This window comes from Piliocolobus tephrosceles, chromosome 13 (genome assembly GCF_002776525.5).
Source record: "Piliocolobus tephrosceles isolate RC106 chromosome 13, ASM277652v3, whole genome shotgun sequence".
NCBI lineage: Eukaryota > Metazoa > Chordata > Mammalia > Primates > Cercopithecidae > Piliocolobus > Piliocolobus tephrosceles.
The window spans coordinates 114,607,877-114,632,968 of record NC_045446.1 but is presented as its reverse complement, the minus strand read 5'-3'; the positions used below and the strand labels follow the sequence as shown (position 1 = coordinate 114,632,968).

The window sequence follows — 25,092 nt, the reverse complement described above, 5'->3', positions numbered from 1 at the left end:
CACACGCTGTTCCTGGGGTGCAGCCGCTCTGCCTCCCCCCAGCCAGAATGAACCCTGCATATGAGGTTCTCAGGTTGGGGGAAGGATAGATAGGCATCTGACAGAGTCTAAGATAACAACAGGCACAGAATCATGCAGAGTATACCCATCATGGCAGCAGGACTTATGAGCCAAGAAGCAAAAGCAACCCTAAAGTCCATCAACTGATAAATGAATAAACAAAATGTGGTTCATCTGTACCATGGAATATTCTTCAACCACAACATGGAATGAAGGACTGATACATTGTGCTAAGTAAAAGAAGCTAGGCATGAGAACCCCACAATTCCATTTATGTGAAATGTCCAGCATAGGCAAATGCATAGAGGCAGAAAGTGAATTTGTGGTTGCCAGGGGCTGGCAAGTGATGGCTAATGGGGACAGCCTTTCTTTTTGGGGTGATGAAAATATTCTGGAATTAGATGGTGGTGATGATTCCACAACTCTGTAAATATACTAAAAGCCACTGAATTCCACAGTTTAAAAGGGTAAATTTTATGGTATGTGAATTATGTTTCTATTTAAAAAGTCACACAGGGAAGGCCCTGGGTGTTTTTGTGAACTCAGCTTTTGTGACCACAGCAGAGTTCATAGGAAGGCCCTGGAGCAAGCCCTCGGCTCCTTGTGGCTGAATGGAAGATGGGGTGGTAGATGGCAGAGTGCAGCTGGATGCCACGTCAGGCTTCCGAATGTGATGAATGGTGTGGGGGAGAGGTCAAAGGCAGCATCACTGCGAGGTCTGAAGACTGGGACTGGACATGTAATATCCCTACACCTCTCCCAGGACGGGGCTCCACGGCTCCACTGAGAGTTGGGGTTCCTCTTTGCTTTACCTAGACTTTGCAATGGGAGCTCAGAGATGTCTGTGGTTTCTTGGGTCAATGTGAGAGATTAGAGCCTCCAGTTGCATAGGTCAGGGTTCAAATCCTGTGCCACCTGTCATCCATGTGACCTTGAGAAAAGTTTTGCCTTCTTTGAGTGTCAGTTTTGTCACTGGAAAAATGAGGCGAATCGTATTACCTCCTCCTAGGGTGGTTGTGCAGGTTAAATGAGATGATGCGCTAAAGCGTTTAGTGCAGAGCCCGGCATGCTGCAGTGGTTAATGCAGGAGAGGCTCTTCTGGTGGATGGCAGGGCCTGCTGGGGCCCGGTCTCCAGGATCTCCCGCACACAGTGCATATTCTGCAAAGCGGCTCATGTGCTTGGCTGGCAGCAGCACAGACAGATGCCATATTTTGGGATGGAAAGGAGCAGAATCATGTGGCAGGTCAGGAAGACTCCAGGATCTGGAGCAGAACGGGCGGAGTAGAAGCTGGGGAGGAGGAACAGTGCCTACATCTCCACCCTCCAAGAGAAGGACTGTGCCATGGGCTCTCAACCGACCTGAGTCTGCTATGGAATGATTGCTTCCGGCAGGAGTGTAGCCTCTTTCAGCCAAATGCAAGAGCAAGAAAATGTCACTGGATTCTTCAGGGACTCAGAGGTGAACAGCTAAATGATGAAACCATCCCAATCTCACTGCAGCCTAACAGCAAAAAGGCTCTGGGATTTCACCTCCATCTCAGGAGGCTTCTGTCATCTGAATACTTTTTTGTGGCTGCCAGTGCTGCAGAACAGTAGAAATGACAAGAAGCCCCAGACATAGGACAAAGGGAACCAAAGAATACAGACTTATAGCCCAGGGAAAGAAGACAACAGAAACAATCAGTATTTACTACAGACGTTCTCACAACCAATCCCTATGTAGCAAAGTTTGTGATTAATTGATGGCATGTCCATTTCTTCTATAAATCATTAGAATTGTTCTCCGCAGCACTCTGAATGCTTGAGATGAGAGGGCTGTTTTGTAGAATGTCTGTCAGCTACACTATCTGCTTATCTGAAAGCCAGCAGTGCTCGTATCCAGACTGGTTTATGCCAATTCTATGTTATTATTAATAAAGTATGTAAATTTCTGTAATTTAACAAACTCTTCTGTAAACCAACGAAATATGAGTGCAAAAAGCATCGCTGTTGATAAGTAGAAAGTTTTCAAAAGTCTTGAGGCCCAAATTTGCTTACAAATGCTGAATAGTTAGGATCAGATGAGACAAACATAAAGGATTGGAATACATAATAAAAATATGGAAAGATCTCGCGGACAGATTGGTTCCCAAATGTCAAAGTTGTAATTCCACTTTCCATTGAGGTGGAATTTATAGATGTTACATTATAGGAGAGGTTTATGCAAGGAAGATGGCTAACAATCAGAAAAGGACCTTAGTCCTGTATCAAAAGATTAGCAAATGAATGTATACGGTATGTCCATCTTTTAAATTAAAGTATCTCTTTTGAATGGTTGTTTCTTTTTTAAACTAAGTTTTTCAATCAACCACAAATTAGTTGTCCCAACTGCACTGGATGTGAGCACATCGATGGCATATTTAGGTCTGTCCTTACTTCATACCCTTTTGCTCTTCTTTCCCAAAGCTGACCAGCTCCTACTGGCCTGACACAGTGTCTCCCTAGAGTTGCGTTTTTCCAGAATTACAGTCTCAGAGTTGTTCCTCAGAGCAACAGTGAAAACACCAAGAGGGGATGTAAAGCGCTCACGTAAGTTTGGGAGAAGCTTCGAACCTTACCCCTCTTGCAAATTCACCATGCCCCTTTGTCCTGTAAGAATAAAAAGAATACACTATGGAGGCCAAGGTGGGCAGATCCCTTGAGGTTGAGTTCGAAACCAGCCTGGCCAGCATGGTAAAACTGCACCTCTACTAAAAATATAAAAATTAGCCAAGCGTGGTGGTGGGTGCCTGTAATCCCAGCTACCCGGGAAGCTGAGGCAGGAGAATCGCTTGAACCTGGGAGGTGGGGGTTGCAGTGAGCCGAGATTGTGCCACTGTACTCCAGCCTGGGCAACAGAGTGAGACTCTGTACCCTACCACGAAAAAAAAAAAAAAAAAAAAGTCTAAACTTTCTATAACTCAGATTGGCCCAAACTTATTTCACCATGGAACCTCTTTTGGGGCGCGAGACCTCATAAATCCTGTAAAGCTTCATACCTTGGGAATCAATGCTGTAGGGCTCATAGAGGAATATAATGTATGATCCTTATTTTTGAGAAATTTATGACAGAGTCAGAGATACAAGAGAGGCACACACAGCTACACAAAGAACGGGTAAGTCACAGTATTGTCAGTTACTCTTAGGGTCAAAGGAGAGTAAAATCAGTAGGTGTTATAGATGAAAACAACAAATCAGCCATCTACCTCTGATTAATATTCACAAATTTTGGGTCTTCAGCCTCTAAAACTTTCTCTTGGTCCATTGTTCTAAAAAACTCAAAGGGAACTGATTTCTTAAGTGCTATGTGCTAGGCCTGGCTCTTTATACATGTTTTCTCATTGAATTTTCACAACCATGGGAAATAAGTATTATCTTCTTCTTCTTTTTTTCCAAGAAATAAAATCAGCGTAATCACACTGCTGGTGGGAAAGCCTCAGTTCACACCTTGATCTGTCTGGTTTCAAATCCTGTCTTCTTTCTACTGTGCCTAGTTATGAAGAGCCTTTATAGCCTCTTTCCTGAAGCAGCTGGGGTTTGGTGAGGGTGTGTCCACATGTGCGTGGCTGTGTGGCCCAGGCGTGGCCTGCCAAGGACAGCTGGGTCTGCTTGTTTCCCCAGAGCAGCCTAGACTGCTCATTCTCTTCCTCCTCCTCAGTCCCAAAGTTCTGAGCTCTGACTTTAGAGGCCCAGTGGCCACTCCCCTTGCCTCTCTCGAGGCCACTGTGATGCACTGGGGGAGGACTCTGCCAATGTTAAGTGCGTCATGAATGGCACCTGCACCTGTACACACTGCCAGGCTAGAGAAGGCAGCAGGGGTGGGTGACAAAGTGTGGGCAGAAAGGCCCTCCTCATGCCTTTCGGCAAGTCCTCTACCCCATCCCTGGTGCTTTCTGTAGAGCCAGCCTGGGTCCTGCCTTGCTCTGTGCTCAGCTACTACCCCCTCTCTTCACCTCCCCTTCCCAAGTCTGGGTGGAAGTGACCATGGAGTGGAAAGACAGGACCCTGAGCTCGGCAGGGAGCCTCACAAGGAAGGGGGTGAGAGGGCGGGGCATGAACTGAGCTACCAGGTCAGAGGCCAGGCACGGCCAGGAGGGACAAAGATGAGTGACCCTCTAGTCTCAGGCTAATGACTCCCAGGAGTGAGCTGCAAGTGGGGAATGGAAGGTAGTGAAGGGGAAGGCCACAGATGGGGGGTGGGAGTCAGTGAACAGGTGCTGACCCGGACACCGGGACACCTGGGCAGGGGAATCTGCCTTGCAGCTTCCTCTGTCCTCTTGCCTTTTACTCCCTTCAGAAGTAAGGGTGTAGGTATGTTCACAACAGTCTTCAAAAATACATGGGGGTGGGAGGTGGGGAAGGAAAGGGAGCATTTATTAAGTAACCCAGTGTGCCAGGGTCCTGGCAATCTTTCATTACTTCATCACAGTCTTCCTAAGAGGCGAGTGTGGCCAAGTTGCAGGGTAAAAGGTAACTGAGATTTGAACCCAGGTTCAGCTGCCTCAAAAGCCCATGAGCTTTCTAGCACATCTGTGACCCTGCATTGTACGTCACCCACCACAATGAGTGGAGCCAGATTTAGCTCCACTAGCAGTTGGGAGAGGGTGGTGCTTTAATCTTGGTTGTGCCAGGTTAGCACACAGAAGATACGTCCTTCCCTAGGGAGCCCCCTCCTCCCACAGGTAGGCTGGGAGCTGTGGCATGGACACTGGACTCACAGGCCACTGAGTCCATCTGAGCCCCCTGGCTCTCGGGCAGTTTGGAAAACCAGAAAGGCAGGAGACCTGGGCATTCCCCCTGTGCACTCCAGCCACTGACTCAGAGCTGCTCCATAGAGGCCTGAGGCTGGACCTGCTGCGGGGCCTCTGGCCTCATCACCTAGGCACCGGAGTCCCTCCAGCGTCCTCTCCTCACCTGAACTCCAGCAATCCAGCCCCTCCTCTCCAAATTAGCTTTCTCATCTGGAAACTGTAGGTGTTCAAACTAGTGAGTGCTTTCAAAATGTACTCACTCAGCAAACCACCGGGGCAGCCCCACACCCCTGGAGGCAAGGGGATGCTTCTGGGGAGATGTTGAGCTCCGGCTCTCATCTCTTGCTAGGAGGTGATCCTTCCAGCCTCCTGGGTGCACAGGAAGGTCCAGCACTTCCAAATCAGAGCCCCCAAGACTCAGTCAGTCTTCTGCTGCCACTAAAGTCTGAGAACCACGGAGGCCTGGTCTCCATGGCTTCTGAAGGCTCTCCCATTTCAGAGAAAGGGCTGCTGATGGACTAACTAGTTTCCATGGCCCATTTGATTTTTCTCCTCCCTGGAGAAGGATTTCCTCTTCCTCCTGGTTTTTCCCACAGTTCTCCAGCCAATGGATCCTCAGTCCCTTGGTATTTGTCTTATATCTGTGTCTGTCTGTCCTGACATGCCAGGGCAGGAGCTCACAGATTAATGAAAGCCAGCCTGTGGTCACAGCATCTACCTCCCCACCCCAGAACACACACACACCAGCGTATACACACTCGGCACAGTCATTGGCCTTTCTTTACGGCCACAGCCCTTGAAAGTGGTGTTCGGGGATTGCAATTATGAAGTCTTTCCTGACATTCCACCAAAGGCTTGTCTTTTGCAACTAACGCTGCACACAGACACACAGCAACCATCACACAGTATGCACTTTGTTAACACTCCACTGTATCCCAAGGTAGCAGGCCATTTTATAAAAGGAGCTGCTGAGGCTTATGAAAGAAATAGTGCTGTGTCCTGGAACTGAGCTGTGACGTGAGGAGCCAGGATTCCAGCCTTGGCGCCCATCTCCACCACACAGCGCTTGGCTCACCCAGCAGGGAGGACTCAGGAGCCCTGACAGAGTCAACAGGTTCTCCCATGGGAGATGGGCACGGTGAGCGTGGCTGTGGCAGGGGGAGGGCTCCGGACCAGAAACCACCCACTCCCCACAACGACCCTCTCTCTGTTCATGAAACAGTGTGACACACCTGCCCAGTACTTGACTCTTCGGCATGCGCTTGTCCCCATTACCCCATGAGTTGCCACATTTTTTCCAGACAGCAACAGCAGCAGTTACTAGAGAAAGTCTCCCAGCTTTAGGTCCCACCTGAGCCCCTCCCCCGGCCTGGCCTCCAGATGTCATCCCTATCAGAGAGCTCTCCCCGAGGCCACGCCCTCTGTCTGTGGGTTTGGAGCCGACAGCAGAGTCTGGTACCCACGTGGTGGGTTATTCATACCCCAGGCCGTGACTCCACACCCCCAGGACACACACACTCACCATGAGATGCTGGAAGAGCCAAGAACGCATTATATTGGTGGCATGCTTGGGCAAGACTCCTCGTTTGTTCTTGGACTTCTTATCCTCATTGTCCAGGAGGGAGGTGAGGTCAAGGTTAACCTTCAGGGCACGTGGAGAGAAAATCAGCATCAGCAGCCTGTGAGGCCAGCGGCTAGGGACCTGTTGCCATAGCGACGGCAGGCTCGGCTGCCAGCCCCTTTCCCGGCTCATTCCTAGGGCCCTGGGGAGGTCGCCTTTCCCTCTCACCCCATGCCAGCCCCTCAGAGAGTGGAGGTGAGGCTCGGGTGATGGGAGAAAGGAAGAAGGACAAGGAGGAAGAGATGGGGAAGGGGGAGAGTGAGAGAGAGAGAAAGACAGAGGAAACAGGGCCATGCAGAGAGAACAGTAGAAGATATAAATTTGCCATAAGCCATCAAGTTGTTATCAGCATTTCTGTGGTACTTCACAGTTTGCAAAGCACTTTCCTATCCATCACCGTGGTTCATTCTCACAGCAGCCCTGTAGGTTGGCTAGGCTGTGTGCAGTTGCTATTAATCCCCCTTTTATCAATAAGAAGTCTGAGGCTCAGAGAGGTTAGGTGACTTATCCGAGATCCCAGAGTTAATGTCAGATCCCAGACTTCCGATCTTTCTACTCTTCCTTTGTGTGTGCACTCTCTACCACTGAGGGACACAGTGGCTCAGTCTGCAGACAGGAATAGGAAGTGCAGGAGCCTTTGATGTAACCCCAGGAGGGAGGCAGCAAAATCCCAGGAGTTGATAAAACCTTTCCAAGACCCAGCTTCTTATCTGTAAAGTAGGGGTAATGATACCTCTTAGAGGATGATGAGGATTCAATGAGTCACTCGTGTAAAGTGCCTGGCAGATCAGAAGCGATCACAGGTGCCCTAGCCCACACCATGCACATGTGCACACACCTACACACACTCACCTGTGTGTTCTGGATCTGGATGGCTCCCTGGGGGATTGCTTGGGTGACCACCTGACCCTGGGAGGTTACCATGGTAACCGGTTGGTATAAGGCTCCACCTGAGGAGACAACCAGTTTTGGGGTCCCCTGCCATGGGAGTGGGTAGGAGCAAGGGCAAGCAGGGTTCCCAGTTCACTTGGCACTCACGTGTAAAGACCCTCTACTTTGGAGCCCTTGGGTAGCGAGCTATAGCTCTTCTGCTTTATGGGTGGGTGGGGGATGGTGTCTACAGCCTAGGGCAGAGCCTCTGGTGGGAGGTGCTTCAGGGAAGGGACAACAGCCTTACTTGGTCCTCTCAGGGGCTCATGAGATTTTGACCCAGATTTGTTCTAAACCATCACAACTGGGTCTTGGTGTTAACTGTCTACAAACTTACAAAAACTTTAGTCAAGAAACTGAGCTGGGAGCCCCTCCCTCGGTGGAGGACCCCCCCTCCCCCCGCTCTGGAACCGCCTCGGGGCCACCCTTTCTCCTCCCAGGGAGTTCCCACAATCCCCCTTCCCGGTCTTTGCACCGACCTGACACGACTTGTGAGTTGACGGTTGTCATGGCGATGTTGCCCTGCTGGAGCGCTGAGGCTGGGACCACAATTCCCTGGGGGTTATTGGAGACTCCAGACATGGAATTAGGGGAATTCTGCAGGAGGTCCTGGCAGTGAGGGAGGCGTGGTTTGTGACAATGTCACTGAGAGTTTAGACTCTACAGCCCCAGAGTCCTCTTCTGTCCTTTCCCCTTCCTGCCTGCCCCCCTCCCTCCTTCTAGCTCCTCCCCAGACCCAGGTCCAGAAGGCAATTCTCATGGTTTCCTAGAAAGAGTGAATAAGAGGGCTCAATTTAGGAAAAAAAAAAAAAAAAGAAAGAAACCCAAAAGAGTCACCCTTTTAACCATTCCATTGCCCTGAAAACCTAAGGCACAAGTTATCTGATAACCCCATGGTCTCCTCCTTGGCTATACTTTGAAATCTCCAGTAATGATGCTTGGGTTCCAATCTCAGAGTCTCATTTAATTGGTTAGGAGTGTGTCCTGGGCTCCAGGTTTTTTTTTTTCTTGATCAGATCCATCATATTCAATGGGCTCTGGGTTACTAAAAGCTCCCCAGGTGATTCCACTGTGCAGCCGGGACTGAGAAACTGGCTTCACCTGGTCGGGCTGAGAAACTGGCTTCACCTGGTCGGCACCTGCTCCTCCTTCAGCCACGCTTGCCTCCTGATGCTTTCCCATCCCCCGGCTCCTCTCCACACACCTCCATCACAGGCCCATCACACTAGGCTGCACACACAGAGCAGCCTCCAGTTCTCACCTTTGTATCCTTAGCACCTAGCTCAGGATACTAAAATACATGTTAAGAAAGCAAATGAAAGCTGCCCTAGCCTTCCCATAAGCTGTCTTCTAAGGGTGTCTCATAGGAGCCTCAGCCACCTATGGCACATGGCATCGATTCTGTTCTCTTCCTCAGGATCCCCACAGGATTCCACTGGAAACAGACTCCCCTCTCCCCACACTGCCAACCAGCACGGAACCCTTGCCACGTTTCTTTGCATTAGCCCAGGCAGCTAAGACATGTTTTCCTGGCCCTCTGTTCCCCTCACCATTTCCAGTTAACAGCTAAGTAAAGAAGTCCTTGGACTTGATGTGGAGCCCTCCCTGCCTTCTAGGGAGCCTGCGCTGGGAGGCTGGGTGCTTGGAGAGAATTTGTGAGGAAGGAAGAGGATGTGGGAGAGGTTAGGGTCTCTAGGTTTGGAGAAGACAAAAAAGGCAGCGAGTGAAGTGTGGGAGCCTCAGGAGGCTGGCCCGGGTCTCTTAGCTCCTCCTAGCCATGGTTCCTCATCTGAAGACAGGGCGTGAACCAGTTAACAGGTCCAATGGCCATTTAGGTGACATTCCCATGCTCAAATGTTGGAACCATAAGGCGTGAACTGCAAGGATTTAGAGACAGGTAAACGGTCAAGGAAATAGACAAAATGGGGGAAAAAAGGAGGTCCCCAGCTTCCCAGTTTTTGTTTTAGGACTTGAAGCAGCTTGGGTCTCCAGGCTCCAGAGCAAGTCTAGGGTTTGGAGCCCAGAAATCTGTGTTCGGAGGAAACCTCGAGCCAGTGACTGCCTACCTGTAGCAACAGACAAAGGCAAAGCGTTACAGCCCTGGGGGACAGCCATGGCGAATCTCCTCCCAGACCCTGACGACACAGAAACTGGCAGAGCCCGTCAGGAAGTGGAAGTCGGCACTGATTTATACATCTCACTCGATTCAGCTGATTAAATCCCCCTTGGCGTCTCCTCCAGAGCTGCCTTTTTTACTCTCCCGGGTTGTCTCTGGCCCAAGAGCTGGAGGAGTATTGCCTATAAATAAGCAGCGCCAGGAGGAGAGGAGCCAAGCACGCCCTCCTCCCACCCACCTGCCGCACGGGCCTCCTGGTCTGGCTTCTCTGGGTGGGTGGGGCGATGGAGGCCTTGCTTCTATTCTGAGCTCACCTCTGCTGCTGTGACCTTGGGGAGCAGAGGGAGCAGCTCTTGCCTTGGCTTCCCCTTCCCGGGGCCCCGTGGGAGCCTCCTAGCCCGTGAGGTTTACACTTTGAGCAGAGCTCTTGGCCTTCCCCTTCCTGCAGTTGCAGTCTAAAATGGAGTCTGCCATGCAGAAGCCTAGAAACTGGAAGAGCCCCTCAAAGCCAAACATTTCCCCTCCCTGAAGTACAAATAAGGTTTAGAGATGCCCGGGACTTCCCAAGGCCACACAGCTGGTTAGCAGCCAGAGGACTAGAATACAGCTCTCCTTCACCCACAAATGCCCCCTACACAGGTTCTGGACTGCAAACGCTCCTTGAATCCTGCAGGTCAACCAATCATCATTGCAGGCAAGGTGAACAGATAAAAACAACTAAAACCCAGAAGTCCAGAAGCAGCGTGGGCACTGGAGGAAAGGCAATCACGTCTACACCCTTCTATGGGCCTCATCTCCTTATGTATATAGTGCATGTGACACCTGGACCCTCAAGGCCTGAGTTTTCAGCGATGAGACTGCTCTGAGTTTGAGTTCTCCTTGTTCCAACATCCCAGCCTACCATTCTCATGGTATGTAAACCAGTGCTGATAATATATTTGAAGCTGAAGCAAACTCGGAAGGTAAATTTACTTTTTTTTTTTTTTGAGACAGGGTAGAGAGTCTTGCTATGTTGCCCAGGCTTGTCTCAAACTTCTGGGGTCATGTAATCCTCCCAGCTGAGCCTCCTGAGTCATTGGGATGACAGGTGTGAGCCACCACACCAGGCTTGAAGGTAAATTTAATGGGGGAGTGGGTACCTCCACGCCATTCACCTTAAAACCAGTGGAAGTGACTTCTCAATCCCTTGTTTGGAATCATCCATGCTAGCATGTGCCTCTTTTGGTAGGGATATTTGAGAATTTCAAACATAAAAAGTTATCCCAGACTTTCTTCATCCCCAAAAAACTACCCAACAAGGTTAGAAAAATACCAGCAGAGTCAGTAAAATAAATACAAGATGTGTCCCTTGGGATTCAACCAACACACATTGTTCCCTAGCCAAAGGCAGAGGGTGAGCCACCACCTGGATGCTTCGTCTGCTTACTCAGACCCTGGCTGCTTCTCCACCTTGTGGCTTGGATACCCTCCATGCCAATTTACCCAGTTTGGGTAACTGAAGGCAATTTATGCATTGGATCAGAGCCTTCTCTTTCCTACCCTTCTCTCCCTTCTCTGGGTCTTTGGCTGGTAGGTGCTGAGAGGCAGCCAGAGTCTATCAGTGAAGGAATAAAATAAAAACCTTCAGAGACAGAGTCCAAGGGCAGGGCTAGGACTGGCAACGTCTTAGGTGGGGCAGGGAAGAGGAAGCGAGATTTTGGCATCCCGGAGATCTGGGGAAATGATATTCATCCCTTACATCTGTAAACATGAGCTGCTCCACAGACCAGCCTTGAGCATGCTTTTTCTTTTTTTTTTTTTTTTTTCTAGACACGGATTCTCAGAGCCACTGGATCAGACCCTCACCCATCTAGCAATCTATATTTTTAAAAACCTCCTTGTGATGGTCCCGAAGATCAGATGGGTCTGAAAACGACCCACTTACCATACACCCTGAGTATCAGAGAGCATTCTTTCCCCACGCTGTTCCATTTTAATGTCACCATCACCCCACAGGCTCAGCAGGACTGACTGTCCTATTTGCCTGAAGAGAGACTGAGGCCAGAGAGAATGGAAGTGACTTCCCAGAGTCAAATAACTGTGCCTCCAGCCTAAGGCCCCTGGCTCTGAGTGCAGGACGAGTGCTCACATGGAGAGGATATGTGCTTCGGGGTCAGACAGGCTAAATGTGCCAATGCAAGCACAGTGCCTGGCACATTTAGCCATCCAATAATTTATTTCCCACTTCCCTTGGCTAAGGTCACTCAACTAGGGAGTGGCACAGTTGGGATTTAAAAACCTGTCCTAGAAGCAAGCCCTCAAGCTACTTGAGTTCTTTACTTAGCAATGGAAGGAGTTCAGCTGGGGTTGCGCACGCGGGCAGAGTTGTGTAAACCTTGCTACATGCTTCCCTGTCTGAGATGTTCCCGGGCAATGGCCGAGTCCCAGGATCCTAAGCTCGTTTCTGACTAGCCCCACAACTCCACTTGGCTGCGATTTCCAGTTGAGGCTTAGTCTCTAGCACTGCAGAATGGAGACAAGGGGGCTCTGACTCTTTTTTCTGAGGAAGGAACTTCCAGAGCAGCAGTGGAAATCCCATGGGGCGCACATGTTGGCTAAGTACACAGAATTGTTAGCTTTTTGACAGCTTCCCCTCGGGGCTCATCAGACTCCAAACCCAGGTAGATGCTAGAAGCAAACAGAGTTGCTCCCCTCTAGGCTCCTTAGCACCCAGATGGAGGTGAGAGGAGCGTTTGGTACAGTTCTAGTTACGTTTTTCAGCACCCAGAGCCTCACATCCCTGCTGGAATTGTCCAGGAACCTGGGGATGAGAGCTGGTTATCCAGCCCAAGAACTCTGTTTGTTTTGTTCTGCTAGGAACACAGCCGTGGTGTCCCCAAGCCTCTGGGAACTGCCTGAAGCCTGGGAATCAGATGAAAACCAACATGCTGGGCTCCACGGGCACCCCCGGAAGCGGCCCTACTCTTGTTCCTTGTGCGCTGTTGATTGAAACTCAGAAGCAAAGAGCCTCTCAGGAGGGGCAGAGCAAGGCAGGGCTTTGGGTTTGGAATGGCAGAGTTTGGAATGGCAGAGAACTGGTGCCTCCCGAGCACCATCCTCTGGGCAGCTGCAACACCCTGGAACTGCGGCCGCCACTCATTCTTTACAGACCTCAGTGGTTACCGGGGGAGTTTTACTCCAAATTGCATTTGGAACAGCAGAAAGATGACTTGTTCCAAAGGAAGGCCTTACTAAGAAACGATGAGAGGCTGTGGAATGACTTTTGGAAGTGGGGGGTGCAGGGGCCCACATGAATGGACAGTGGTCTGACGTCAGCTCGGGAAGAGCTGTCCGTTCCTGTGAGCCACTGTGCTTCATTGTTAATAGGGAAAGGGCTTGAGCTGCCCTGGGAGACTCAAGGAAGACTTCATTTCCACTCAAGGAAGGAATTCCTGGAAGAAACCAGAGTGGGACAAATACATGAAGGAGTGAAGGAAATAAATGACAGAAGTTTCTGTTTAAGCTGTTTTGAAATAGATGGAATTTTTATCTTACTTGGATACCTGTGAAACAAGGGAATGAACTGGATGGCCTGGCAAAGATCCTTCCAGCTGAGGATTGTAAAAGAGCCAATGCCATTTCCTAAGGATTGTGTGGGAGGGTGGGTAAGGGTGAGGCGGTGTCGGGAGTGGGGTGCCATGTGGAGCCAGACCCAGCCACCTGCCATCCTCCCCCTGGCCACTAGGGGTCTCTGCTGATCCACCGGCTCAGACCACACTCACCAAAGCCTCCCAGAAGGCCCGCGCTGGCGGCTCCCCTGCCGGGGCTGGGGGCGGGTGGAGGTCGGTTCTGAATGTCTCCCTTCTGCTAGAAAGCTTGTCCTGACCTCCCCAGGGCACAGCCACAACCGGTCCTCTGGACTCTTCAAAGCCTCCCCTCTGCCTTACCTACTGGACACCACAGAATGGTTCTCTGTTACGCAGGCGTCATCTTTCCCTAGCTTGGTTGCAGGCTTTTTGAGGGAAAGAGGGGTCTTTCTCTGAATGCCCCGAAACTGCTTAGCACAATGTTAATTAACTGCATGGTAGATGCTAGATACATGTGTGGTCTGACTTTGGCCTAAGGCTGTGGGTGTATTCCTGTGGGGTGTGTGTGTGTGTGTGTGTGTGTGTGATGTGTGTTTGTGTGTGTGCCTGTGCCTATGTGCCTTAGGAGGGTGGAGAGGTTGTCCCTGTCCCCAGACACCCCTTCCCAGCAGCATCCCCGCTCTGGCAGAGCCAGGGCCCTGTTTTAGACCAAGAAAAGCCAGATTCCCAAACTCGGGAAAGCCAAGCACATGTAAACAAGCCACCTAATCCTGTTCTTGTTCCACTCCTGATGGGGCCTTGGTCTCAAGGGAAAGGCAGTTCTGGCCTGTGGGGACAAGCAGCAGCTGCTGCTCTTAAGGAACATTCCTTCTCAGGCGGGAGAAGTGCTCAGGTTTCACTAGCCTGGTGGCAAAAGGGCCGCCCTCTGGTCTCCGGGCTCCATGGCTGCAGGGCTGGGGGTGAGGAACCCGCAGAAGAGACAGCTGTGATGCCTGTGACAGGCAGTGTGGCTCATTTTATTCCGCTTCAGTCTAGAGATGCCCCAGTCCATCTAAGTAGTGATCTTTCCAGAGCAGATCACCCGCCTACCCCAGCTCCATCCAGTCTTCTCTGGGGTCCTGTCCTCAGGATGCTTAGCCACTGGGCAGAACCTCTAGGGTCCTGGCTGAGGTGATGGCCCCCTATCCCCTCGGCCCCCTGCCAATCTGGAAAATCCAAAATTCCTTAGAGGTCAATAGGCAAGTGCCACCCTTCCCAGGTAGGGATGTATTGATTAGCCCCCTTCCTATTCTGCGGGGGAGGCACAGAGCTGCAGTCGCATCTGGCTGCTGGGCCTAGCATCTCAGAATGGCCTCGACTTTGTCCTTCTCATTTTCCTACTTCCAGTCTACTAGCAAATCCAAATTCTTGCTTCCTAGCAACTGGCTTCTTCCTCTGTAGTCCCTAACCCCCTGACCAATAGCTAGGTAGGGTCATCCCTCCCCACCTAGGTCCCAGGACCCCTGATTCTTCTCCCCATGTGTCACAAAAACATATCCCCATATAGCAAGACGAACATCGGCTCTGGAGCGGCCCATCCCCGACTCCACCACTTGCTAGGGGTGTGACTTTGAGCCAGGCTCTTCACTTCTGTCAGATTCTCTTTCCTTGGATGTAAAATGGAGAAAATCATGGGTACCTTGCAGCCTGTCGTGGAGAGTAAATTAGATAATCTGTGGAAAGCACCTAGAACACACCATGTTTGAGACAGAGGGGAGCTTAATAAATGTTCACTGGCTCCCCTCCTTCTGCCAGCTCTTCTTGGACCAATATAAGATATGGCTACTCAGTTGACTTGTCTCCAGCCCTGACCCTGTCGCCTACATTCTCCACTACGTTTAAAGTCTTTAGCAGTCAGCCACTGCTATCAGCCCCAGAACAGAACTCCCACACGTTTGACTTCAAGGTACTCCATCATTACACTTGGAGACCTGGCACTGCGTCGCATCCATTTTTATATCCCCAGAACTCAGCAGGCTCCAGAGGTGCCTGAATGGATGCAGGGTGCGTGAATGAATGAGCCCCTCCACCCCATCTCTTCTCTAGGGATTCTGATCGGCTCTCTTTGTTGCTCGCCTTCTTCCAGACTTCTTGCTACAGTGGAAACACTCACCTTTATAAAGGCTGCCAAATAGGCTACCAACTCTCGCCAAGCCTGCCTGAAATGCCACCTCCCCCAGGAAGCCCCCCCAAGGCCAATGAATCTGTAACTTCTCCAAAAATAATGGGCAAAATCCTCCTGTTGGCCTCTCCACTCTGTACTGAGGTTTGTTTATCCTATTGTGGAGCAGGACCAAAGTGGCCATGAAGGTGTGAGGGCTGAGTCTGGGACTTGGTCCCTCTCTGAGGAAGGATGAAGGGTGCTGAGTAGAGACTGGGGCAACCTTAAGCCACACGTGTGGATCGCCCAATCCAGAATCCCTGCTTGCAGCTCCTCTCCCCATCTCTTCGGCTGCTCCTTTCCTCTATACTCTTGACCCTGAGCATTTCACGGCTGACGTGATTTATCTAGATCCTCATTGTGACTCATGGCTGTCTCCCCATGAGACTGGGAGCTTCTCTTGGACAAGGGCTTGTGTCTGTTCTTACAGGACCTAGCACAGTGCATACAGTCAGTGCCCCCGAAATGCTTGGCGATTGAATGAGAACCATGATTCAATCCAATTTGCCTGGAATAGAGCTGAGGCTTAAATCTCCACAGAGAAAAAAGGATGAATTTCAGGTCAAACTAATACTTGAGTGAGGCGGGAATTAAGGTCTCTCTGGGGGAATAGTTCTGTTTGCACCCTCTAGGAAGGACAGGAGAACCCAGAGTCAGGTCTAGAACCAGTCTCCTTACAGAGGATGCTGCCCCGACAAGAAGCCTGGGCTCTGAGAAGTAGGACGCCTGGGTGTCACTGGGTGCCTGCAGCACAGGATGGGTTCCTGGGTGGGGGGGGGGGGGGATCTAGCTGTGGTCCAGGTCTTTGAAAGTCTGCTTTAGTCCCCTGCTTGGTAGGACAGTCTCCGTTACTTCCCACCTCCACTCCGACCAGCAGAGAAGACTCACACAGAGAAATAGAAGGCCAGGCAGGAAAACACTCAACCCATCCATCTGATGAAGGACACAGCATAGCATCTGGGAGTGGAGGTACCAAGTTGAAAACAAAAATGTCTCCCGCTTTGCAACACAAGGCTGGATGATTAGCACACAGGGAAAACCATGAGCCAGCAGTTTGCAACAAAGCTGGCAGGCGGCTGGAATGTTGATCCAGAGGATCATGTTCCAGAGGGGAGATACCCCTCCCCAGGCCAGGCTGGTGCTCAGTGAGGCTATTTCAGGCCAGGGGGATTAAGGGTGAACCATGACAAATGCATGTGCCTGCATGTGCACACACACACACACACACACACACACACACACACACACACACAAGCTCCTTTTCTCTCTCCTCTCCCATAAAGGCTCCTGTGTCTTGAACCCAAGACCTGCCTCCTATACTGAAAGTCTCTGGTCCCTGATTCTTAGCAGCCCTGGGCCTCTCCTTCCTGGGACAGCCCATGCAAGTCCCTGCCCCTACTTAGTGTGACAATGACAGGGGCCTGTCCTGGGAAGGCTTAAGAGATGTGTGAGTGTGCAGGCGGGCCGAGGGATGGCCAGAGAAGGCAGGAGAGCAGGTTAGGAAGCTCCCGCCATAGTCTATGTGCAATTACCATATTTACCCCCAAAGCCTGAGCAAAGCAGGCAGTGGCAGTCAGAGAAAATTCAGGGGCAAGTTTGAGTAATACAATAGGAGCAGCACATAGCACATCCTACTGACTTTCCCGCCTCCTCGTACCCTGGCTGCATACTGAGTCACATCCACGGTCCTTTCACTTGCTCTCACTCTTGCTGCTGTTCTCCTCTCCGTCCGTCCTTCTGCCCTGTCATTCTCAGTATCGTCTCCCTTTTCCTGGCTTTGTGTGTCTCCCTGTCTCTCTGTTGCTCTTTTCCTCCAATTCTTTAGCTTGTCTCTACCTCCCTCCTGAATGTTGACCCTGCATATCTGGCTTTCTTTCCCTTTATTTTTCTTCCTATTTCTCCTTTCCTCCTTTGGCTTCCCCTTGCCCCTGGCCCCCCAACTTTCTCTCTCTCATTCCATTATTTATTTCAGTAAATACTTCCCGGCCATCTGTCTGGCACAAGACCTTGTGGTAGCCACTGCTGGGGTCACAGGGAGAGTACATTAATACTCTGAAGGGATGAGTCTATTTCAAGAGACTGTCAGTAGGCAGAGGCTGGGAATGGCTGTTTTTGGTCTATAATAAGGTGACTTGGCGATTTCAAACATGTAAAATACTGTCTCTGCTCCAAAAGTGTTATCTAGGATAGGAAAATGAGATGAACACAAGCATCTATAATATAAAGTCACAAAGCAAGCTGCCGCAGTTAGTGGAGTGCAGGAAGCGTCCATTCTGGATGGGGCATCGGGGAGGCCTCCTGGGTAAGCAGCCTTGTTCCTACCCACGGGGAAGAAGCTGAGTTTGGTTGTGCGGAGATGATGGGGTTGGGGGGCAGGTGTCACCCAAACAGACAGGCATGGAATGACGGTTACAGTACCTCAAGCAGTCAGACTGGCCCAGCCAGGAAGGCTGAAGCCAGACCTAGGAGGGCCTTGAATGTCAGGTGAACAGAAGTGAAGGCCTCCCTCCCACCCCCAGGGGCATGGCAAGCAGGGTGTCTGAGCAGGCAAATGACATGAGCAAAGTTAGAAAGATGAATCCAGCCGTAGAGACTTAAGAGATGCGTGGGTGTGCAGGTGGGCTGAGGGAGGGCCAGGAGAGCAGGTTAAGAAGCTCCTGCCGTAGCCTATGTGTAATCACCATATTTACCCCTGAAGCCAGAACAAAGCAGGCCATGGCAGTCACAGAAAACGCAGGGACGAGTTTGAGTAATACCAAGCAGGAATCCCTCACTAAGCGTCTTTTCTTTCTCAGTGCCTCGCATCCCCCACCCCCCACCACCCAATTGTCTGATTCCTCTTTCCCAGCTAATCAATGGCCCTTCTGCCGTGGCTACCCCGGGGCCAGCTTCACTTCCAGGCAGAGATCTGATGCGTCCAGTGATAGGAATCAAAATTCTTTCCCCTTTCCTCAAAGCTCAGAAGGCTGAGGGCTGGGATTCCCCAGGGGGACTGATTTTTGCACGTGGCGGCATCTCCTTCACCATCCAGAGCCCACGTTATCCTTTTCTGCAAACCCCGCTTCTCCAGTGACCCTGTTTCTGCAGACTGACTTGTCAGTCTCAGACCTCCAACCCTGCGGGGGTTGAGGTGGCTGCTAAGCCCTCTGCCCCTCCTTCCTTCCCCCACTACCCTGGTGCACCCCCAGCTCCAGAGCCCGAGGTGGAGTTGGAGGGCCCAGGAGGGGAAATCCAGTGCCTCTCCAAGGACCTGATTATTTCCAAAGACTTGTGCTAATTTTCTGATATGATCCTCACATCTCTGTGAGGCACTAAATCCTCATTACTTTTCCTGACCGATGCATTCTAATTAGATCAACACTTAAAAAAAATTCACAATAGCCACAGGATGGCTTTCCATCTCATTAACTCCTCACTTATTATTTTCATGAAAATTACTGATAAAAATGTGCATCTCCATTTGGCGAGGCCTCACAGCCTCCTCAGCTCCTATCTCGCATCTCTCCCATCACGGGGACTGCGCAGCGTCACCATGGTAACCCACAATAATAGAAACTAATAAATTACAAACGAGATGCTCGTTGAGCAATTATTGTCCTCTTTTATGCAAGTTTCTTGCTAATTTTGATCATAAGGGAAAGTACAATAAGACTCTGAAGGAATGAGTCTATTTCAAGAGAATATTAGCAGGCAGAAGCCTGGGCGGGTGTTTTTAGATCTGTAATAAAGTGACTTGGTGATTTCAAGCAAGAGGAAGAGGAAGTAAACTTCTTGCCCTACGTCCTGGGCAGTACTCACTACCGAGTCTCACAGAGAGCCCACTGGGGTGGGCTGGATGTGATACCGAGTGTATCTTTTGTGCTTGTTTTCAAGATGTGCAAAGCGAGGCTGGCCTTCTAGAAGCAGCCTGTCCCCTCCCCTGACTCTACCAATCTGGGGAGATAGAGTACATGGGTGGTTCCTTAGGGGTTTGGGGACAAAAATGTCGCAGTCTTTCTTTGGGACTACTTCCAGCACCTCTCGGCACTCACTCCTAGAAAGCTTACCTGCACCCCCATGCCTGACTGTTTAATGAGAAGAGGCTACGGAGGGCTCCTTGGGGACTCTCCGGGTGTTTTCCAGGACTCAGGAGCTCAGTGGAAGGGAAACAGAGTCTCAAGCCTGTGGCTTACGCAGATGCCCATGAGTTGGGTGGGAAGGTATTGCCAGGCAGCTTTCTTGGTTTGTAGGTTTGAGGAAAATATTCTGCCCTGGAGGGGAAAGCCTGTTCTTGCCCAAAGTGTGTAGTCAGCATTTCTGCATTTCCCAGGTCTCAGGAAGGAGGTGGCAGGGGAACCTGGGAACAGGGTGGTTTGAGGTGACATTGACCATGGCCCTGAACCTGAGGGGGACAGAGATGCCAGAGTAGCGTGAATGCCTGGAGAATGATTAGGGAGCAGCAGGCCCATGGGAAGCTGGCTTCACCCATTAGGTGGGCAGGATTCAGGGAATGACTGCTCTCCCCAAATGCCCGTTCCCAGAAACGCAGATGGCTCAGCAAGCCACAGCCTCTTAAGAAGCTTGTGGGGCTGGGATGTCTGAGCCCAGTCCCAACTCATCCTCCAGGAGAGTTTCCATCTCCTTAGCTCTGGCGCTCATTCTGGGGGATACCTTGGGCCAGGAAGCCAGGAATGACTTTGGCTCCCTCTCTGATTTGGTCATTTTCAAGGGAATACTAATGCCCTGGCAGGGCAGAGTGTGTGTAAAAAAGGGATTAGGTATCCTGATGGATATGAAGAGGAATGCATCAGAGGAGGGCCCTCGTGACAAAGGATCCAGTGAGTCTAACCCAATGAAGGTCACCAGGGGACCTTCCTCCACGCCTGGCTCCAGAGCTGGGCTCAGGAGCCCGGCTTAAGAGATGGGACCCAGCTCTGCGTGTTACCTGTGAGTGAAGGTTGATGGAGGGCTGGTTGGGGGAGTAGGGCCCCCCTAGGTCATTCCTGAGCAGGTTATCGCTGTGCATCTTGGTTTTGAGGCAGGTGATGTAACGGTTACAAAAGTCCTTGCAGAGTTCATTGACTTTCTCCAGCTCCAGCAGGTGGATTCTCAGGACCTGGATTGCCTTCACCATCTGTGGAGAGGGAGGAGAGGTGAGCCCAGGTATTTGCATCCCATTCCCCTCACTGCCTGGACCCCCAGCCCCCACTACCCCAGGGGAGGGGAGCCCGTCCCCTGCCCTAGCTCATGCTTCCTACACTTGATCTTGGCCAAAAGGCCCAGAAGCGGTAGGCAGTGCCTTCTCATCCCCATGACTTCAGTTCTAGTGATGGCTCTCTGCTGACTATTTCTTTTCTCTGAGCCCTCTGTTATCACAGCTGTTCTTGAGGCAGTTGTGGTATTCTGAGAACAGCACTGGCCTTAGTGATGGAAGGCCAGGTCCAGGCTCCGGGCCTGTCATTTACTATCTGTGTGACCTTGGGCAAGTTAATTAAGCTCTCTATGCCTTAGTGTCTAACAAATGGGGATAATTATATTCTCCCTGACAACTTTACAGGTTTGTTGTGAGTGTTGTATGAGGGCGTATACTTGGTAGCACATTGTGAGGTGTGAAGGACCAGGCAAGCATGAGGAAGATGAAGATCAGAATTTCTTATAAGTGCCCCTAGAGCTCAGGGACTGTCTATTCTTAAACACGCATTCTGAGTGCCTCATGGGATACGCGTTACCTTGTGGACGCTCTGTGGATACTTGCTGGTGGACTGAATAATCCAACATGACTTAGCTGGGCACCAGCTACCTCACTGTCTGTTGTGGCCTTTTCCATGCCCTTTGGATTGCTGTACGGGAGCCTGCTGCCTCTTCAAATGGACATTCCTAACCTTTTCATGGCAAGAAGCTATTTTGCAATTGAAGCTTTGCTCTTTACTGCTGTTATTATCATAAAAAGAAAATACTATGGAAGGTATGGAAGGCAGGGTGAAAAAAACCTGTCTTTGATCCAATCACCCTAAAGAATGATGATTTTTTTCCCACACACATATATTTTAACAAAGTTTCAACAACCTTGTGCATGCAATTTTGTTGTTTTTTCCCCCTAGTTTAGCAAATCTATTTTTCTAAGTGCCAGAATTGTCTTCTCTATCCTTTCTTCTAGACTATGAGCTTTGAGAAGGCAGGGATGATGTCTAATTTGCTCACCATGTTATCTTCAGCACCAACACATATGGATACAGAGTAAACATTTGCTGAATGGGTGAAAGTTATTGAGTAAATATATTTTTAAATGTTGCATATTATTTCATGCGTGTGCCATACTTAACCAGTCCCCTATTGTTAGGTATTTAGATTACTTCCAATTTTTCAATTTCATAAAAAATGTTATAGTGAATATTTTCTAAGCTTATAGCTTTTTTTTTTTTTTTATGTTCCTGCATTATTTTTTAGGATGAATTCCCAGAAGTGACAGGAAAAAAAGCTATGCACGTTCTTATGGATTATGATAAATATTGCCAAATTGCTTTTCAACAGGGGGTTGTTCAAATGGTGCTGGAACAATTAGACATCCATATGCAAAAAAACTGAAACTTGATTTAAACCTCATACCTTAGATAAGATTAACTCAAAATGGATCAAAGACATAAATGTAAGACATAAAACTATAAACCTCTTTTAAAAAACCGGAAAGAATCTTAAGGATCTAGGCCGAGGCAAAGAGATCTTAGAGTTGACACCAAAAGCATGATCCAGGCTGGGCACAGTGGCTCATGCCTGTAATCCCAGCACTTTGGGACGCCGAGGCAGGTGGATCACTTGCGGTCAGGAGTTCGAGACCAGCCTGGCCAACATGGTGAAACCGCATATCTACTACAAATACAAAAATTAGCCAGCGGTGGTTTTGCATGCCTGAAGTCCCAGCTACTTGGGAGGCTGAGGCAGGAGAATCGCTTGAACCCAGGAGGTGGAGGTTACAGTGAGCCAAGATCGAGCCACTGCACTCCAGCCTGGGCGAGAGAGCGCAAATCCGTCTCAAAAAAAAAAAAAAAAAAAAAAAAAAAAAAAAAAAAAAAGATGATCCAGTGAGGAACTGGACCCTGTTAAAATTAAAAATGTTTACTCCTCAAAAGACCCTGTGAAGAAGATGAAAAGACTACATACTGGAGGAGAATATTTGCAAACCAAATATCTGACAAAGGACTTGTATCTGGGATATATAAAGAACTCTCAAAACAAAACAATAAAATAACAAGCAACCCAATTAGAACATGGTCATAAGACATGATTATACATTTCACTGAAGAGGATATACAGATGGCAAATAAGCACATGAAAAGATATTCAATGTCATTAGTCACTAGGGAAATGCAAATTAAAACTACAACGAGATATCACTACACACCTATTGGCATGGTTAAAATAAAAAAAAAAATATATGCCAACACCAAATGCTGGTGAGGAACTGGAGACTAGAACACTCAGACCTTGCTGGTGAGAGTGTAAAATGGTACAGCCACTCTGGAAAACAGTATGACAATTTCTTACAAAACTAAATATGTACGTACCATGTGACCCAGCAATTGTACTCTTGGGCATTTATCCCAGAGAAATAAAAACATATGTTCTACAAAAACCTGTATACAAATTGTTCAAAGCAGCTTTACTTCTAATAGTCAAAAATTGGAAACAACCTAAATGTACTTCAACGGGTGAATGGATAAAGAAACTGTAATTCATCCATATCATGGAATATAACTCAGCAATAAAAAAGAACGAACTATCGATATGCCCAACAATGTGGATAGATTGCAAGGAAATTTTGCTGAGAGACAAAAGCCCGTCTCAAAGGATTATATACTATATGATGCCATTTACATGACATTTTTGAAATGACAAAACTATAGAGATGGAAGACAGATTAGTGGTTGACAGCGGTGGAGTGGAGGAGGGAGGGAGGAACTGTTCTGTACCTTACTATAACAATGTTTATGTGGAACTAATTACATGTACACATACGCACGCACACACACACACACACGAGGGCATGTAAAACTGGTGAAATCCGAATACAGTTGGTGGATTGTTCCTGGCTGTGAAATTGTGCTATGGTTATACAAGATGTGAATCAGGAGCTCTCTGTGTGAGTTCTTATAACTGCATGTGAATCTACATTTATATCAAAATTAAAAGAAAAAAATGCGGGGGAAGGTGATGCTTATTGCTTTTCCAGATCCATTTATGTTGACACAAGCAATATATGGGGTCTCTATTTAATCCCACCCTCCTAGCTTTTGGCTAGCTCCTGGACACCTAGAGGAGAGTTTGGACGATATAAAAAGGGATGGAAACAAGGAAGGAAATCTCTCCCCGAGAACTGTGACTGTGAGGTGTGTGTAGAGCAGTGTGGCTTGAAGCCAGCGTTACACCCTTCTCTGTGCCTTATTGGCATTTCAAGTGGGGAGCCCACATTCCCTGGGCTGGGCCTGTGGCTTGTCTGATGAGCAGGGATTGTGCTCAACTAATTAAAGGTTTTTGGAGTACTAAATTAGACCAAGTGTCACTCAAAGACAGAAAGCAGTGATTGTGTGTCGTCATGCAGGGCTCAGTCACAGGGTCTCCTCCTAAGAAGTGCCACCTCCATGGGGCTGAGACTGAGGGAGACTGAGCCATCCTAAGCAAAGAGGAGAATGGTGACTTTAGAATGGATCATTTGGACCCGAAAGTGGAGTTAGGTACTTAATAAAGATTTATTCTTGCCTAATGTTCTACTTGACTTTGGCCATGAACGTCTTGGTCTATGTCTCTCAGTCTAATGAGCACAGGATAACCTACTTAACAGATATGTGTTGCTGGATTGATAATAATACCCAAACGTTTCTTATTCATACTATGTCTCAGGCAATGTGGTAAGTCCATTCCAGGCCTTATTTACTCCACACAACCATCTCATTAAGTAGTTACCATTATTGCTCATATTTTGCATTTGAAGAAAATAAAATCCAAAAATATTATGTTTCCATGCTTACAGTCACACAACTGGTGAGCGATATGAAGCCAGGTTGCCCCACCCCTGACCTGTGTGCCTTGTCTTTCAATATGGACTCTCAGGATTATGTAGGTAGAGGAAGTGACAGTGTAAAGGGTGCACAGTTTGGGAGAAAGTGGCTCAGTGACAGCAAGTATGGGGTTCTAGGAAGCCAAATAGCTTTTGAGACATTAAAGTTTAGGATTTCCAGAACCTTCCTGGTAATGTGCCTTTTCTCGACTGCTCTGATCTCCCATCTCTCACTCTTGGCACAGCCCCCTGGGGTCGGAACACCTCACCAACACAGGTGCCTGCTTCCCCATGTGCACATGGAGAGGGCTGGACTGTCAGGTCCCTTACGTTTTCTGACTCTCTGAACATTACCAGGACTTCTGCCCTCAATTCATGCCTGATGGTGTTAGAATGAACCCCACACCATGACCTGGACCAGTCTCTAGGTGGCTGCACCATCCAAACTCACCAGGACACAGGCTGCATCTTCTCCTCCAGCCTCTCCTGGTCCCTGGGAGATGACCTTATTGCCTCGGACCATCTCCATATTCTCTTAATCTGCTGATTAAGAAGCTTTTCCTTATATTCAATCAAAATCTCTCCCGCCTTAATGTAAAGTGCCTTCTGTAGGTACCAAGAACATCAACGAACTTCTAGGACCTCTATCAACACAACTTCTTTTAATTTTATTTTATTCATTGAACAAGTATTGAGTCTTACTATATGCCACGTATTAGACAAGCCATCTGACTTGAACAAATTGTTCAATTAACTTTCTCTTTTTTTTTTTTTTTTTTTTTTTTTTTTTTTTTTTT

At 49.1% G+C, this 25,092-nt stretch overlaps 1 protein-coding gene across 5 annotated transcripts in view; it reads right to left on the bottom strand.

Moving 5' to 3' along the window:
- The window catches only part of PKNOX2 (PBX/knotted 1 homeobox 2), a 268,109-nt gene that overhangs the window by 14,861 nt on the left and 228,156 nt on the right, over positions 1–25,092 (bottom strand). For all 5 annotated transcript variants that reach the window (XM_023208561.1, XM_023208562.1, XM_023208560.2 and 2 more), the window contains 4 exons: positions 20,189–20,377; positions 7,862–7,991; positions 7,305–7,402; positions 6,354–6,473 (listed from right to left, as the gene is read on the bottom strand). In XM_023208561.1, the coding sequence (XP_023064329.1) occupies positions 6,354–6,473; positions 7,305–7,402; positions 7,862–7,991; positions 20,189–20,377 (537 nt within the window). The remainder of the gene's footprint in view (positions 1–6,353; positions 6,474–7,304; positions 7,403–7,861; positions 7,992–20,188; positions 20,378–25,092) is intronic.